General features: G+C 35.5%; 2 protein-coding genes across 2 annotated transcripts; both read left to right on the top strand.

Moving 5' to 3' along the window:
* Positions 1–44: 44 nt before the first annotated feature.
* Positions 45–9,631, top strand: LOC126600699 (nuclear pore complex protein NUP93A-like). Its single transcript, XM_050267315.1, has 15 exons — positions 45–250; positions 1,619–1,710; positions 1,900–1,966; positions 2,495–2,554; positions 3,460–3,549; positions 3,913–4,182; positions 4,508–4,603; positions 4,725–4,859; positions 5,156–5,209; positions 5,318–5,401; positions 6,123–6,209; positions 6,280–7,182; positions 7,646–7,827; positions 8,644–8,935; positions 9,190–9,631. Exons 1-15 carry the CDS (start codon positions 149–151, stop codon positions 9,265–9,267), a joined length of 2,592 nt encoding a protein of 863 aa, XP_050123272.1. The 5' UTR covers positions 45–148; the 3' UTR covers positions 9,268–9,631.
* Positions 9,632–10,728: 1,097 nt separating this feature from the next.
* Positions 10,729–13,356, top strand: LOC126600698 (uncharacterized). Its single transcript, XM_050267314.1, has 5 exons — positions 10,729–10,972; positions 11,541–11,654; positions 11,731–11,862; positions 12,420–12,821; positions 12,993–13,356. Exons 2-5 carry the CDS (start codon positions 11,557–11,559, stop codon positions 13,129–13,131), a joined length of 771 nt encoding a protein of 256 aa, XP_050123271.1. The 5' UTR covers positions 10,729–10,972; positions 11,541–11,556; the 3' UTR covers positions 13,132–13,356.
* The last annotated feature ends 298 nt before the right edge of the window (positions 13,357–13,654 follow it).

The raw sequence follows: 13,654 nt of genomic DNA, 5'->3' as shown, positions 1-13,654 counted from the left end.
ACACCGTGGGTTCACCCCCCCCCCAAAAACGACACCGTACGGTAACAAATTTCGATAGCTTTTCTCTGCAGTTTTTACAGTTGCCGTTTAAATTGCGTTAGGGCTTTGAAAAAGGTCTTAAACCCCTTTCCCTCTCTTGGAGAAAGCCATGGCGACGGAGCAAAACATGAGTAGCTGGACCCATCTGCTCCACTCCTCCACCAAGCTTCTCGAACAAGCGGCGCCTTCCGCTCAGTTCCCTCCGCTACAGGTTCAGCTCCTCCCATTTTGTCTCTGTTTGCTTTCTGTTTGTTTGGTTACCGAGAAAACCAAGTGAGTTTGACTACTCTGTGGGAAACTTCTAGTGTTAGGGTTTTTCGCTAACAATTGAGGAAGTAGTTAACCCGCTTAAGCATTGTCAATCCACTGTTCAGATTTTTGCTGTATTCCTGCAATTGCAGTGTTTGGTTTCCAAGAAAATTCGGGTAAAGAAAGAGAGAGTTCATTTTATTGTGTTTGATTTTTCGTTATTGGGAGCTTTGAAAAATTTATATTTTGGATGGTTCATTACTCAAATTTGAGCATACGGTTATTCTTCAGCCTGTTCTGATTATAAAGGCTCGCTGCGAATGCACTTATGTGCTATTTGATTAAGAAGAACTCAAATGAAGTTCTATTACTATATTAATAAGGTTCAAATTATTGCTGTTCCGCAAACTGGAATGCACTTATGCTGGTTGCCGATATAATGTCTAATAAGATTTCGTATCAAAACCCTATACCTGTTTCTTTTCCTTTTGTATTTGATATCTCTAGGTGTGAGAATGGCTATTTAATTGAGATGTTCGGTCATCCAGTTTCTTTTTATTCTGAGAAAATCAAAATATATGCAAAAGATGATAGCATTAGCACCTTTAGTGCACTTATGCTTTTGTTCTTCACCTCACATAATGTCATCAATGCTTTGTTTGGTATCCGAGAAAATGTAGGACAAGACACTGAATAAAAATCTTGTGGTATTCATTGACAGAAGATGTAAGAATGTCTATTTGATTGAGATGTTCTTTTATTCACTTTCTTTTCATTGCTGAAACATTTGTAAGGGGAAGAAAACTAGCAGGATATAAATACCGAGGTTCTTATCTTGTTTTATTGCTGAAAAATACTGAGAAAATTTGAGTTTTAGAATCTCTTAAAAATCCCTTCTTTTTTAATTCAGCCAATTCAACAAATTTATAATGAAAATTTTAGGTAAATCGTTTCTATTGTTTGTTTGTGCTCATTAGGCAGCTGAAAACCCTAGGGAAAGCAAGAATTGGGACTTCAACTCTTTTGAATTTTATCTTTGAGTCTCACATTGTTTGTTTTGTTAAATTAATAAAAGAATTCATTTGTCTGAGAGGACACAAAGAACCACTCATTTATGCCCAAAAACAGCGGCCATGTTCAACCCTCCCTCTCTCACTCCCCTCTCTTGTTCACAATCTTAGAAAAACAAAGTATCAGGGTATGATCCTGAACACAAAAGTTAAATTTTCCCGTATATAGTATAACAATAAGATGAAAAGGAGATATACTTTCTATGGATCCAGGTATCTAGTTTTTATGGATTCTGAATTCATATATTTATCTGTTTCAGAGGAATTTAGATCAGTTAGAAACATTATCAAAGAAACTCAAGGCGAAAACTCTACGAAATGAGGCTCCTCAACAATCCGTTGCTGCCACAAGGTAGTAGAATGATTTGTCTCAAAATATATCGTATTTCTCAGATTCACTTTATTTATGTTGATAAATCTCTTTTTTTCCCAAATCACTTTACTTATTGCAGGTAAGGTTGAGGGTATTTATCAAGTTTTGTTCTGTGCTTAATTTTTAGCTAGTATATGTGTTCAACTATATCGTATTCGTTTATTACAGGCTTCTTGCACGTGAGGGACTAAATGCAGAGCAGCTTGCACGTGACCTTAAGTCCTTTGAATTGAAGGTAACATGACGTATACATTCTAATTTATGTAGAAATATGCCTCATTGCAATTTTGCTTAAAAATTGTTAACCATACAAAATTATTTGATGAATCAATTTGGTGCTACATTTTAAACTTCGTTCCATGATCTCAAGGCATTTCCGTGTTTGTAAGAGAAAGCTAATGAGTAGACTTATGTAAAAGTAGAATTAGTATTGAGAAGGATCTCCTTTTATGCTAACACAAAAGATGCAAATTTTGTCTAAGGCCAATATTTCAACTTATTTGTAAGCCATGTTTTCCTTAATTCTCAGGTCAACTTATTCAAGGAGTTCTTAGTTCAAATGTAACTGTACTTGCTTTGAGTTATTTTCTTAGGTGAAGTCAATGGCTGCTTAGAACTCCTGCTACATGTTCACTTCTTTTTTCTGGGCTTACACCTCCAAAGAATAATTGTATCACAATTTTTTAGATTCTAAACTACTTTTACTCATTCCTTACCATGTTTACTAATTTATTTCGGTGGTTTTCCTTTTCTTCATTCAAAGACAACATTTGAAGATGTTTTTCCGTCTGAAGCAACAAATGTTGAAGAGTATCTGCAGCAGGTAGATTTAACTCTATAACTTTTTACTAATGATCTGATTAGATTACTGTATGTTTCTTTCACTACTGTAACATTGGGTCCTCCCTGATATTCTGAAAGATGGTTTTACTTGATACACACCTTAAATTTTGTGGGATAACATGATGGAACTAATATATTAGACATTGGAAACATGCATTTATTTAGCAAGATTTTCTTTAAGAAAATTTGGCTTTTAATGTCGGTATTACAAGATGGAGCTGCAACATATAGAACTATTGATAATGCTTGTCGCTTGTTAATTATTGTTTTGCGTCCTTGCATATTGACTGGATATGACATCTTGCTCAGGTTTTGTTATTAAATTAGTAATGAACTATAGATAAACTGAATGTTGGATCATTTAGCTGCGTTTTATATTTTATCTAATTATGTTTTCATTCTTTAAAGTAAAATTGTATGTACATTTGTTTTATTTACTTTCGAAGAAGACATGCTTGTGTTTCGTTTTTGAATATTTGTCTTTGGGATACATTATATTTGCCTCCCCCTATAATTGAGACAAATTTATGTTTTGTTGTTTTTCTATTCTTAATTTCTTTCTTTATGGCATTGTCTTTGGGTATGCTAATTTTCTTTTTTATGGCTAAATGCATGAGTTACTATTTATTTATTGTGCTGTCCAAGTGCAGCTCGAAAATTTGATCAATAATTTTCCTTCTTTTGGGTACTGTATAATGCTGTTAGAGATGTGCGTTTAATTTTAATTGGTGTATGAGCAAGATCTATATAATATGGTCGCACCAGTTTGTTTTCTTTTCATGCCTTAAAATGCTTTATTTCACTTTTCTGAGGTGTACTTGTTCTGATTTCCAGAGATTGATAGTGATTCCTTAACCATAGTGTATACAATTTTTTCCTCATTAGGTCCATCAAATGGCAATGGTCTCAGCTCTTCAAGAAGCTCAGAAGGATAACCTTAGAAGTTTTAATGATTACATGTTAAAAGTTTTGGAGGTTAGTGTACCCCAATGGATTTTTGAGATATCATATTTACTGGGTTTCCCTTGTTTAAAATTTTACTAGTTTTTATTTATTTATTTTTATGTATGGCCGCTCTCATGCCTGTATATGCTCTGATATCCTTGGAGAAGCATTTTAAATTCCCTCTTTCTGTTGGTTTTTAGTTATTGTTCGATGAAATAATGAATGATTGCAAGTTGCTTCAGTTTAAAGATCCTGTTGCCTTAGTTTTGACAAAAAAATAGTTACTTATAGAGAAGGAAAGGAATTGGCATGAAAGTGTTTTAAACAGTCGTATGATCATTTATGCTCGTTCTGCGTTCAAAGTTGGTAATGGCGGAATTTGATATTTGTCAGGAGGATTGGCAAAAGGAAAAACGTGATTTCCTTCAAAGCTTAAGCCAGATTTCGACATTACCCAGGACCAACATGACTTATACTAGCAGCGGTGGTAGTCATTCTGGTCAAATAGCATCCATAACTTCTAGCCCTCAAGTTTCATCTTATCCATCTAGCATGGAGCTTGTACATTTAGAAAGCAAGCCCATCCGTGACAAGAAAGCCTCTGTCTATGCTGAAGTTGTAAAAAGTCTGAATAATGCAAGGCAGCGCGGATTACCGTATAAGGTAAGTTTTTATTTTTTAAGGTATAATTCTTTTTGTTTCATATTGCGAGGAATCTGAAATTATGAGCTCAAGTGAATTACTTCATGCTCCATTGTTTGATAAATGCCCAAGAGGCTGCTTCGAATTATTAAACTATAATGCAACTCAATATGCTGTCAACCTAACAGTTCTTATTATTCCAACTGCCAGAGTATGCATACTTGAATGAATTCCCCCTTCAGTTTGGTGGTTTTGGCCTTTTACAAATTTTATTTGATGAGTGTGATGTTAGGGAATAATGAGATTTTCTATTAATGGTTGCTGTTAATTTATTTTTTTTCATTAGCCCGCCACAGCTTTCAGGGGTGCTTATGAGAGTTTAGGCCTTGATGGATCTGGTGGAAAATCAGTTAACATGCAGAAGATATGGCACCTTCTTCAGGTATACTTGTAGACATGTGCTCTTTTAAACTGCTTTATGTTAGCATGTGCTTTTTTTGGAGGTCTCTACAGCTACATTAGATAATCAACGGTTGACAATCTGATTCTCATTATGTTGACAGACGTTGATGGGTGAAGATATAACCCTACCACGTAATGTTTCAAAAAGGATGTCATTAGTTATTGGGGCAAGGCGCCACCTAGAATGGGGGCATGAAAAATACATCATGGATACAATTCAAAGTCATTCGGTGCAGGTACTAATTTGTCTTTTTATTTATTATTTATTTATTTATTTATTTTTTCTTTCTTCTGTATGTTAATTGTTAAAAAGATTTTTTAGATGCGTTTTTTTATGTTTGGTCCCAATCCTTACATGCTATCCCTTTGGTCTTTCAACCTATCGGTTACTTTCATGGACTTTCTAATCTATAAATTTTATCGTTACAGTTATACTTCTGCAGCAACTTTTCTTCCTTTCCATTGTTTATAACACATTTCACTTTTCATCATAACAATCATAATTCATGGTCACCTCTTGATCCCATTTCAGGCTGCCCTTGGAGGAGTTGTTGGAAATTTACAAAGAATCCGTGCCTTTCTTCGGGTTTGTAATCATATTTTTCTTTAATCTTTGAGATCTTGCATGTTTTTACACGCTTTGTTATCCTTTAGGATCTTCATCTTGCGATTCAGTGTTTGTTTGTTTCTGCAGATTCGTTTAAGAGATTATGGAGTTCTAGATTTTGATGCAGGCGATGCTCGTAGGCAGCCTCCTGTTGATACCACTTGGCAGCAGGTCTTCAGTTTTTATCTTCTACATTTCTTACAATTCCCATTCTTGTTTACCTCGACCTTAATTATGAAATCGTACTCCAATATAACTAACATAGTCAGCTTACAAGTTGTATGTACACATTTCATAAATCCCAATAATCCCTTAGATCAAATTGTAGGTATGTCATTTGATCACTTTATTGTGTGACAAAGAATAAGTGCATGTTGAAAATCAAATGCTTATAATGAACTTTAGCAGTATGCATTTGATTTAAATCTTATGTCAGAGTCTTCTCATTGCCCTTGTCTTCAATGCAGCTAAAATGTTAGCTATATGTATATGGGATGAAGAATCTTATAGGAATTTTTGACCTTTTGGTCCTGCTATCTTGCACTGACGGGAGTATTCATTCTATCTTATAGCAGCGTCTCCTTTGTTTGTTGTTGTTTGCCTTCTATTTGTTCTTGATACTGTTAAGGTCTTTTACTATCTTTTTACCTTTCAATTGAAATAGTTGTTTTAATAATTTGGAGAAGGCGCAAAGATTTGAAATGTATCTTTGGGTCTCTTCATTCCCTGTTAGATTGTAAAAGGAATAGTGATTTGAAAGCAGAAAAAAGAATCTGCAATAAAATCTTTAACTGCTTTCTTTGCTCCCTCCCGAATTTTCTTTTTGTGAAATATTCATTGTTCTTTTTATCCAAAGAAGCTGATTTTCACTAAATTTTATTATATGTGGCAGCTCTACTTTTGCTTGAGAACTGGGTATTACGATGAAGCAAGATCTGTTGCTCTGTCATCTCGTGCTTCACACCAGTTTGCTCCTCTGGTAAAGATTTTTGCATATGCATATAATTTTATAGCAAATGCAGCCTTAGTCATACTTCATTTTTCTACAGCTTACGGAGTGGATTAATACTGGGGGTATGGTGCCTGCGGCCATTGCAGCTTCTGCGTCAGAAGAATGTGAAAAAATGTTAAGAATGGTTGATCGTGTGGGCCGAGCTGCATATGACAAGAAAAAGTTGTTATTATATGCTCTAGTATCTGGTTCTCGTAAGCAAATCGACCGCCTACTAAGAGATCTACCAACGCTTTTCAACACTATAGAGGATTTCTTGTGGTTCAAATTGTCAGCTGTAAGAGATTGCCCTGGTGGAGGTGCCCCCGTTTTTATGAATGAGAGCTTGGTACCATACACATTGGATGATTTGCAGATTTACTTAAATAAATTTGACCCGTCATATTATACAAAAAATGGAAAGGACCCCCTTGTGTACCCATACGTTTTGCTTTTAAGCATCCAATTGATACCAGGTGTGCTATACTTGTTTAAAGAAACTGGAGATGAGGGATATAACATTGATACTGCCCACATATCAATTGTGCTAGCAGACCATGGGGTCCTTTCTGAAGGTGCTGGTGCTGGACAGAAAATGGGCGTGATGGATGCTTACGCAGAGGCATCAAACATAATCAGGCAGTATGGATCTGTGTATTTACGTCTTGGTAATCTATCAATGGCATTAGAATATTATGCACAAGCTGCTGCTGCGGTTGGTGGTGGGGAATTGTCATGGTCTGGAAGAGGTAACGTTGATCAGCAAAGGCAGAGAAATTTGATGCTGAAGCAGCTCCTTACAGAGCTGTTGTTGCGGGATGGTGGGATCTATTTATTACTTGGTTCAAGAGGTGCCGGAGAAGAAGGTGATTTGGGTCGATTTTTGACTGATGCAAAAGCAAGGCAACAATTTCTTCTTGAAGCTGCACACCAATGTCAAGAAGCTGGGTTGTATGAAAAGGTGATATTTCTTTCCTTCCATGCTTTTAATTTGCAAGTTTTGTACGGAGAAGTTGCAAGTAGTACTAATCCTCTTTCCTGTTTAACTAATTTATGTTTTTATTTAAATTTCTTCGTCCTGTTCCAGTTTAGATGCTGTTTTACTAGTTTCAAATGGAAATTAATTATTACTTGTTATTCAATTCCCTTTTTTGTCCTTGGTGGTGAGTACAACCCTTTTCCATCAGAATAGGGGCTAGTGCTACTTGGGGGTGGATTCTTTTAGCCACAAATTTGGATAATTGATTTTAATCTTAAATCTGCCATCTTCAAATGTTTATAATTTTTTTCTGGATATTAGTCTTTCCTTCTTTGATATGCTGTTTCTTTCTTATCAAAAAAAAAAGAAGAAAAAATACTGATGCTTTGATTAATTTTGCTCTTTTCTTGATCTTGTGTTCTCCCCCTCTATTCTGTCCATCCAGTCTATAGAAATTCAGAAACGAATAGGAGCATTCTCGATGGCATTGGATACTATTAACAAGTGCCTCTCTGAAGCAATTTGTGCCCTTTCACGTGGTAGATTGGATGGTGATAGTCGAACTGCTGGCCTCATTCACTCTGGAAATGAGATCTTGGAAATGCACAAATATTTTCCTGATATCAGGTCATTTCAATACTCACATTTTATATTTATCCCGAACTTCAGCTAGGTTGAATAATGTTTCTGTTTATACTGGTGCTAATTTTGATGGATACTGGTAATAAAAATTATTCACTTGGAGTTGGTCTGGTCTTTGCTGTTAAACTATTCGGATATGTAAACCTAATTTCGATAACCATGTAAATATGAATGAAATAAGCATGTTTTCTCTGGCATACTCATATGGTATGCAATTATTCATCTATTATTGGAAAAAATACTTAGGGCCCTTTGTTTTTTTCAGTTATCATTAATTAATTATTTAACTAGTTTAAATTTGGAGTGTTTCTTGTAGATTGTATAACATCTTCCAGAACATGAAGGCCTCATTTGATAGAGAGGATTGACTTGGATACAACTATTCACTATATTAAAGGTATCTTAAAGGAAGAAATGAATGAAAAATTCCTTATTTTGTCCAAGTTGAAGGTTACTCTTGAAGAATAGTTGTCCTTTTAATCCTACCATTTTTGTGGGTATTAGTAGAGATATCTCTTTATAAGTAACCTTCAACGTGGACAAAACAAGGAATTTGACATCCATTTCTTCCTTTAAAATGCCTTCAATATAGTGAATAGTCCTACCCAAGAAAATTCTCTCAAACGAGCCCAAAGTGTATACAAGGGGTTGCGTTTATTTTGTAAAGAATATACATTTGGAAATTGTACTTTTGGATGGATTTTCAACTCATGCCGTACTTACTCTTTTCGGATGATTTCTGATGATCTTTCTCTTTATGCAATTTTTCTTACTCGAGAGTCATTTGAGTGTAATGTGCAGTCCTCAAGAGAGGGAAAGTGTTTCTGAGCAGTACATTGTTTTAAGACAACTTGAGGCCGTACTGTCAATCCATAAGTTGGCAAGAGGAGGCTGTTATGCTGATGCTTTAAGGGAGGTTGCCAGGCTTCAATTTCTTCCATTAGTTCCCGGGACACCAGATGCTACCACCGATGTCTTCCAGAATTTATCTCCGCATGTCCAAGCCTGTGTTCCAGACCTCTTGAAGGTTGCTCTCACTTGTCTGGACAACATGGTGGATTCTGATGGATCGCTTCGTGCCTTGAGGGCTAAGGTATTCTTTCAAAAATAGTTTCGTGTTCATTGCTTTATATATATATGGTTCTCAAAAGACCCTTTTCAGATATCCTTATCTATGCCTGTTTTCCATTTTGGTAAGATGGTTGAGTTCTCCGTTTAATGGTTAAGGTTGAGGCGTAACTTCGGATGCTCATAAAGTTGATGGATTAGAAGCTTGATTTTAGTGATATCATGTTTAGATATGTATCATTCTGTTTCATGATTAATCACGTCATTTGGTTTTTGCAGATTGCTAGCTTCATTGCAAATAATTCCAATAGGAACTGGCCTCGTGATTTGTATGAGAGAGTTGCCCGGAGCTTGTGAAGCAGATGAAGCACAAGAGATGAAGATGCATGATTGTTTTACCAATTGGAGAGGACAATCTAAAGTAGCAATACTACTTCGATGACTGAGTTAATTCGATTTTAGCGGCGTCCTCTGTTTTGTATTCAACCGGGCAAGCTGAACTGAGTTGCGATCGGATTTCTTGTGTGTAATTTGAGCACCAATATCACCCTCATTCCCATTTTTATAGCTAATGTGTGGAACTTTAGATCTTCTGTAATATGAAAAAGGTGTTGATATGTTTCTAGAAAAAAGTGAATTTGTAGTGATCCATTTCCGCTTCATCGAAGGATTTGAATAATTAATCCTAATCTTAATTTTAATCTACTTCGCTTCATGTTCACTTTTCTCACAGGTTAAATATTATTCCCGTGGAGCATCTCTATTTGCCTCCCTAAATAAGCCTCTAAGGGGCCGCGTGATAATCATTTCGTTTTCAGTTTTTGTTTTTTTTTTTACAACTGAAATCTTGTTTGGTAGCTATTTTTAAAATTTTTAGTTTTTTTTTTTCAAAAAAATGAAAACTTCATGTTTAAAATTTGGTCTTAAATTTTCACTTTTTGTTTAAATTTTTATTTTTTGAAACCTGAAAACTCAAATGGATATTTCAATTTCAAAAAGTGAAAACTGAGAACCAAAAACAAAAAATTGAAAAAGAAAATAATTATCAAACAACCCTATTTCCTACCACAATGCATCGTAAATTCAACACAATTTAGAAAAAGGGTGGAGACACCTCCATTTTCTTGGTCCCGCGGATTGTGGAATTTAATGCGTTTGAACGACCAAAATGGATTTTCAATAAGAATACGGTTAGCAAATTGCTTGGTAATAACACTAAAAACCAAATATAGTGTAATAAATAACAATTAGACAAATGAAAAAAATCGAGCAGGTGGCTTATAGCGTAATTGGTTAAGAGTATTTGCTCTTGTACTTGAGGTCCCTTGTTCGAATTCCTCTTTCTGAAGTATAACATAATTATCCTATCATTTGTAAAAAATAATAATAATGAAAAGATAGAAATGAGAACTGGTAAGACGAAATAAATTTGAAGAGGTTTGAGTGGAGTAACCGAATGCAATGACACATCGAATTTCAATGATCTAAACCATCTATTTTTTCAAGTAGCACCTTATAAATCATTCTTACAAAATACTAGCCAAATCAGAAATATTTGATGAATTTATTTGAGTTCAAAAAAATCGATCAAGATTATGTTCTAAGAAACTTTGAAATTTTATCGTGACAATTAAATGTACATATAATTTTGGATTGAATTGAATTTTTGCATAAATGATTTATGAATCGAGGATTTCAAAATAAATTGTTCAAATTGCTGAAGTTCAAAGTGAAATTAATCTCACAACTAATCTCATTTTTTTCGAAGAAAATGAAATCCCTTCCTTTAAAGGCTTGTATGAGAAGGTATTAGCCAAATGAAAAAGAAAATTAGAAAACAAACCTTTTTTTGTTCCCCCTTTACCAACTCTTCCTCCGCCTCGCCCCCGCGCAGTGTCTTCCTCCACCCCACCTTTTTCAGTCTCTTCCCCCGCCCACCCCCCCCCCCCCCCCCCGGCGTTTATATATCCTCTTCCGACCCGAGCTTATCTCTTCCTCCCTCACCGCCCCTTTTTCCTCCCTCCCCCCGAAACCCTCTCACTGTCTTCCATCCATTAACGAGGTATATTTCTTCATTCAATTTGCCTGCTTCACTCTTATGTGCTTAGTTTTATTGATGCCTCTGTTGCATTTAGTTTGTATTGTTTGGTGTAGTGGGTTATATAGTAGAAACTATTGGGTTCTCTAGCATAAGCTACGATTTTGTTTTGAATCTTTTAAGGGTAAGGGCAGCCTTGCAGGGAATTATTGACATATAGTTTCTCTGTATCATTTCAGAAACAAAGGGCTCTAAACTTGGCAAAGTATTAAAAAGAAGCTGTATATGTGTACTTGGTGGGTTTTTATATTGGTATTCTTGTTTTGATGTTGTTGGGGGTGAATGCTACAGTTTATAATCCGATTAATTAAGTCACACTGGCGAGGAAACCTTAAATATTAGAATGCACAGCGTTTTTGTGTCAGTCAATAGCTTTTGTGTTTTGAGTATATTACTATTAATAATTTTTCCTTGTTGTAGCTCTGCTAAACTTTTAATCAAAGTGTTTGCGATCAATATCTATAAGGGTGCTAATTCCTAAAGTGCTAGAACTGTTATTTGCTCAAATAACACTTTAAAAACAAACTTCTAGGTTGAAATTTGGTATAATGGAGGTCGTGGACCGGGAGAAGAAGAAGAAGATCAATGACATTGATGAAGGAGAAGATCACTATGCTTCTGTGTCTGCTTCCAAGTCGCAATTCAGGTAATTAATTAGCTTTATGAAAAAGTTACAGAGTAGTTTAGTTATGTATAGTTCTGATGTTGAGCTTTATTTTCAGGAAAGTGATATTGAAGGCTCGCTGGAGTGATGAGATGGGTATGGCTGAGGTTGTAGATAAAAAGGGTGCAATTTGGAGGACCACGGGAATTGTTCGTAGTGGCAAGCTCTATTTCTTCATTGAGGAAGTTTTGTAAGTGAAAAAACTATATTTTAATTTTAATTGGATTTGAAGTAACTCAATTATAACAATCTTGATTCCTTCATTTCTGTCTTACTTTCTGATTCAAGAAGCCTTAGATTTTGAACACGTTGTTGTGGTTGAATATATGCCTTTCAAAGCCTTGATAGCCTAATAGTTGTCTTATGAAATTGTTCCTTTCACCTAGAAACCTAAACCCTACACGAATTCAATTGATGTTGAGCTTGTAAGACATGGACCACATTACTTGCTTGCCGATAGACAGAAAGGTGGTGATTTCTAAACATGTAAACGGCAATTAGCTTTTGTAAAGGCTTTTGGCAGAGTTCCTAACATACTGTAGACACCTAGGCTGACCTTTATCTAATTTGCCATTTACATGTTTAGCAATCACTGACTTGCCGTCTATCGGCAAGCTAGTGATGTGGTAAACGTCTTCCAAACTCAACATCTGTCGTCAACATGATTTAAGTGCGAATTCTGGTAGATCATGAAATTTGTGCATTTGTTTGAAATATGTCTTTGCAAATTTTAAGAGTCCTTTAAAGGTTTTGGATTGAAATAGGGGCTTTGCTTCTCATGGATGATGGTGATATAAGCCTTTCCTTGGAAGATATGTATGTGAAGATTTCAGATGGAAAGCATGGGTGCAGTTGGGAGGAATTTCAAGCTTATAGGCAACTCAAATCTCTCGGTTACATTGTTGGGCAGCATGGTATCCCCTGGTCTATGAAGAGTGCGAAGAGTAATCATGAATCTGTTTCTTCTCAGGGTGGCCTTGATAGCGATGAGGAGGTGGATTTGGATTCAGAAGAGTCTAGGTCTGTCATTGGATTGTTCAATGATATGCAAATTAATGAAACAAGGCTGGTATTTGATGTTTATCTCCCAAACAGCAAGTTCAGGAAATCTTCTCCTGGTGACCCAAGTTTTGTGCTCTGCTTTACCAGGTATTCATATTTTGGTAAATCGTAAGAATTTAACGAAGTTTATTCTGTTTGTGATTAGCTGCAATTATTATTTTTCTTTCCTCATTCTCTGTACTGTTAAATGATCCGATCAGTATTTCGTTCCCATGTAATTATATTTATTCAAATCTACACTTGCCTTCCGTTTTTCAGAGGTCATCCACCACCCAAAGCAGACCTAGAAGCCCTCGAGAGACGATGCGATAACATTCCCATGAAAGTTTGTCATGTGGAGGAGGGGGTTGCGAGTTTCTTTTCCTTTGACAAAGTGGAACTTCCTATCCTACCTTGATACCAGGATTTGATACTGGTGTATACTACATGAGTCGATGCAACACCAACAACATATTAGCATCTCTCTTGACTAAAAGCGTACTTGTATTTTTCAACTTAGCCACTTAGTATTACGGTTTAGTGATATTTCTCTTCACTTGTAAGTGAGAGGTCTTAGGTTCAACTCTCGCTAAAGACGAATTTGAACCACATTATTACTAACGCATTATGAGGCGAAGCCCAACTTCTCTCTCTTGGAGTAGATAATATCGTTTGTAAGAAAGAAAAAAAAAATAATAATAATCTCCTCGCTTCAACATAGCCTTATTCATATGCCCCCTGAAAAAACAAAGAGAGGCTCTTCTGATATGTTGGTGGGTTTTCCAACAGTCTATTTATATTAAAGGAAATTTAGTTCAGGTCCGTAAGAATTTTATATTTCGGCATATCATTTTTTAGGTCAACTGATTCTTCAACTAAAGTCAATTACAATTCCCTCAAAAAATTCTCTTCATCGATAAAAGCCCAAAATTATATGTAAC

The sequence above is a fragment of the Malus sylvestris genome, chromosome 14 (assembly GCF_916048215.2).
Source record: "Malus sylvestris chromosome 14, drMalSylv7.2, whole genome shotgun sequence".
NCBI classification, from domain to species: domain Eukaryota; kingdom Viridiplantae; phylum Streptophyta; class Magnoliopsida; order Rosales; family Rosaceae; genus Malus; species Malus sylvestris.
Note: the sequence above shows the minus strand (reverse complement) of the source record. Positions and strands in the feature narration are given on the sequence as shown.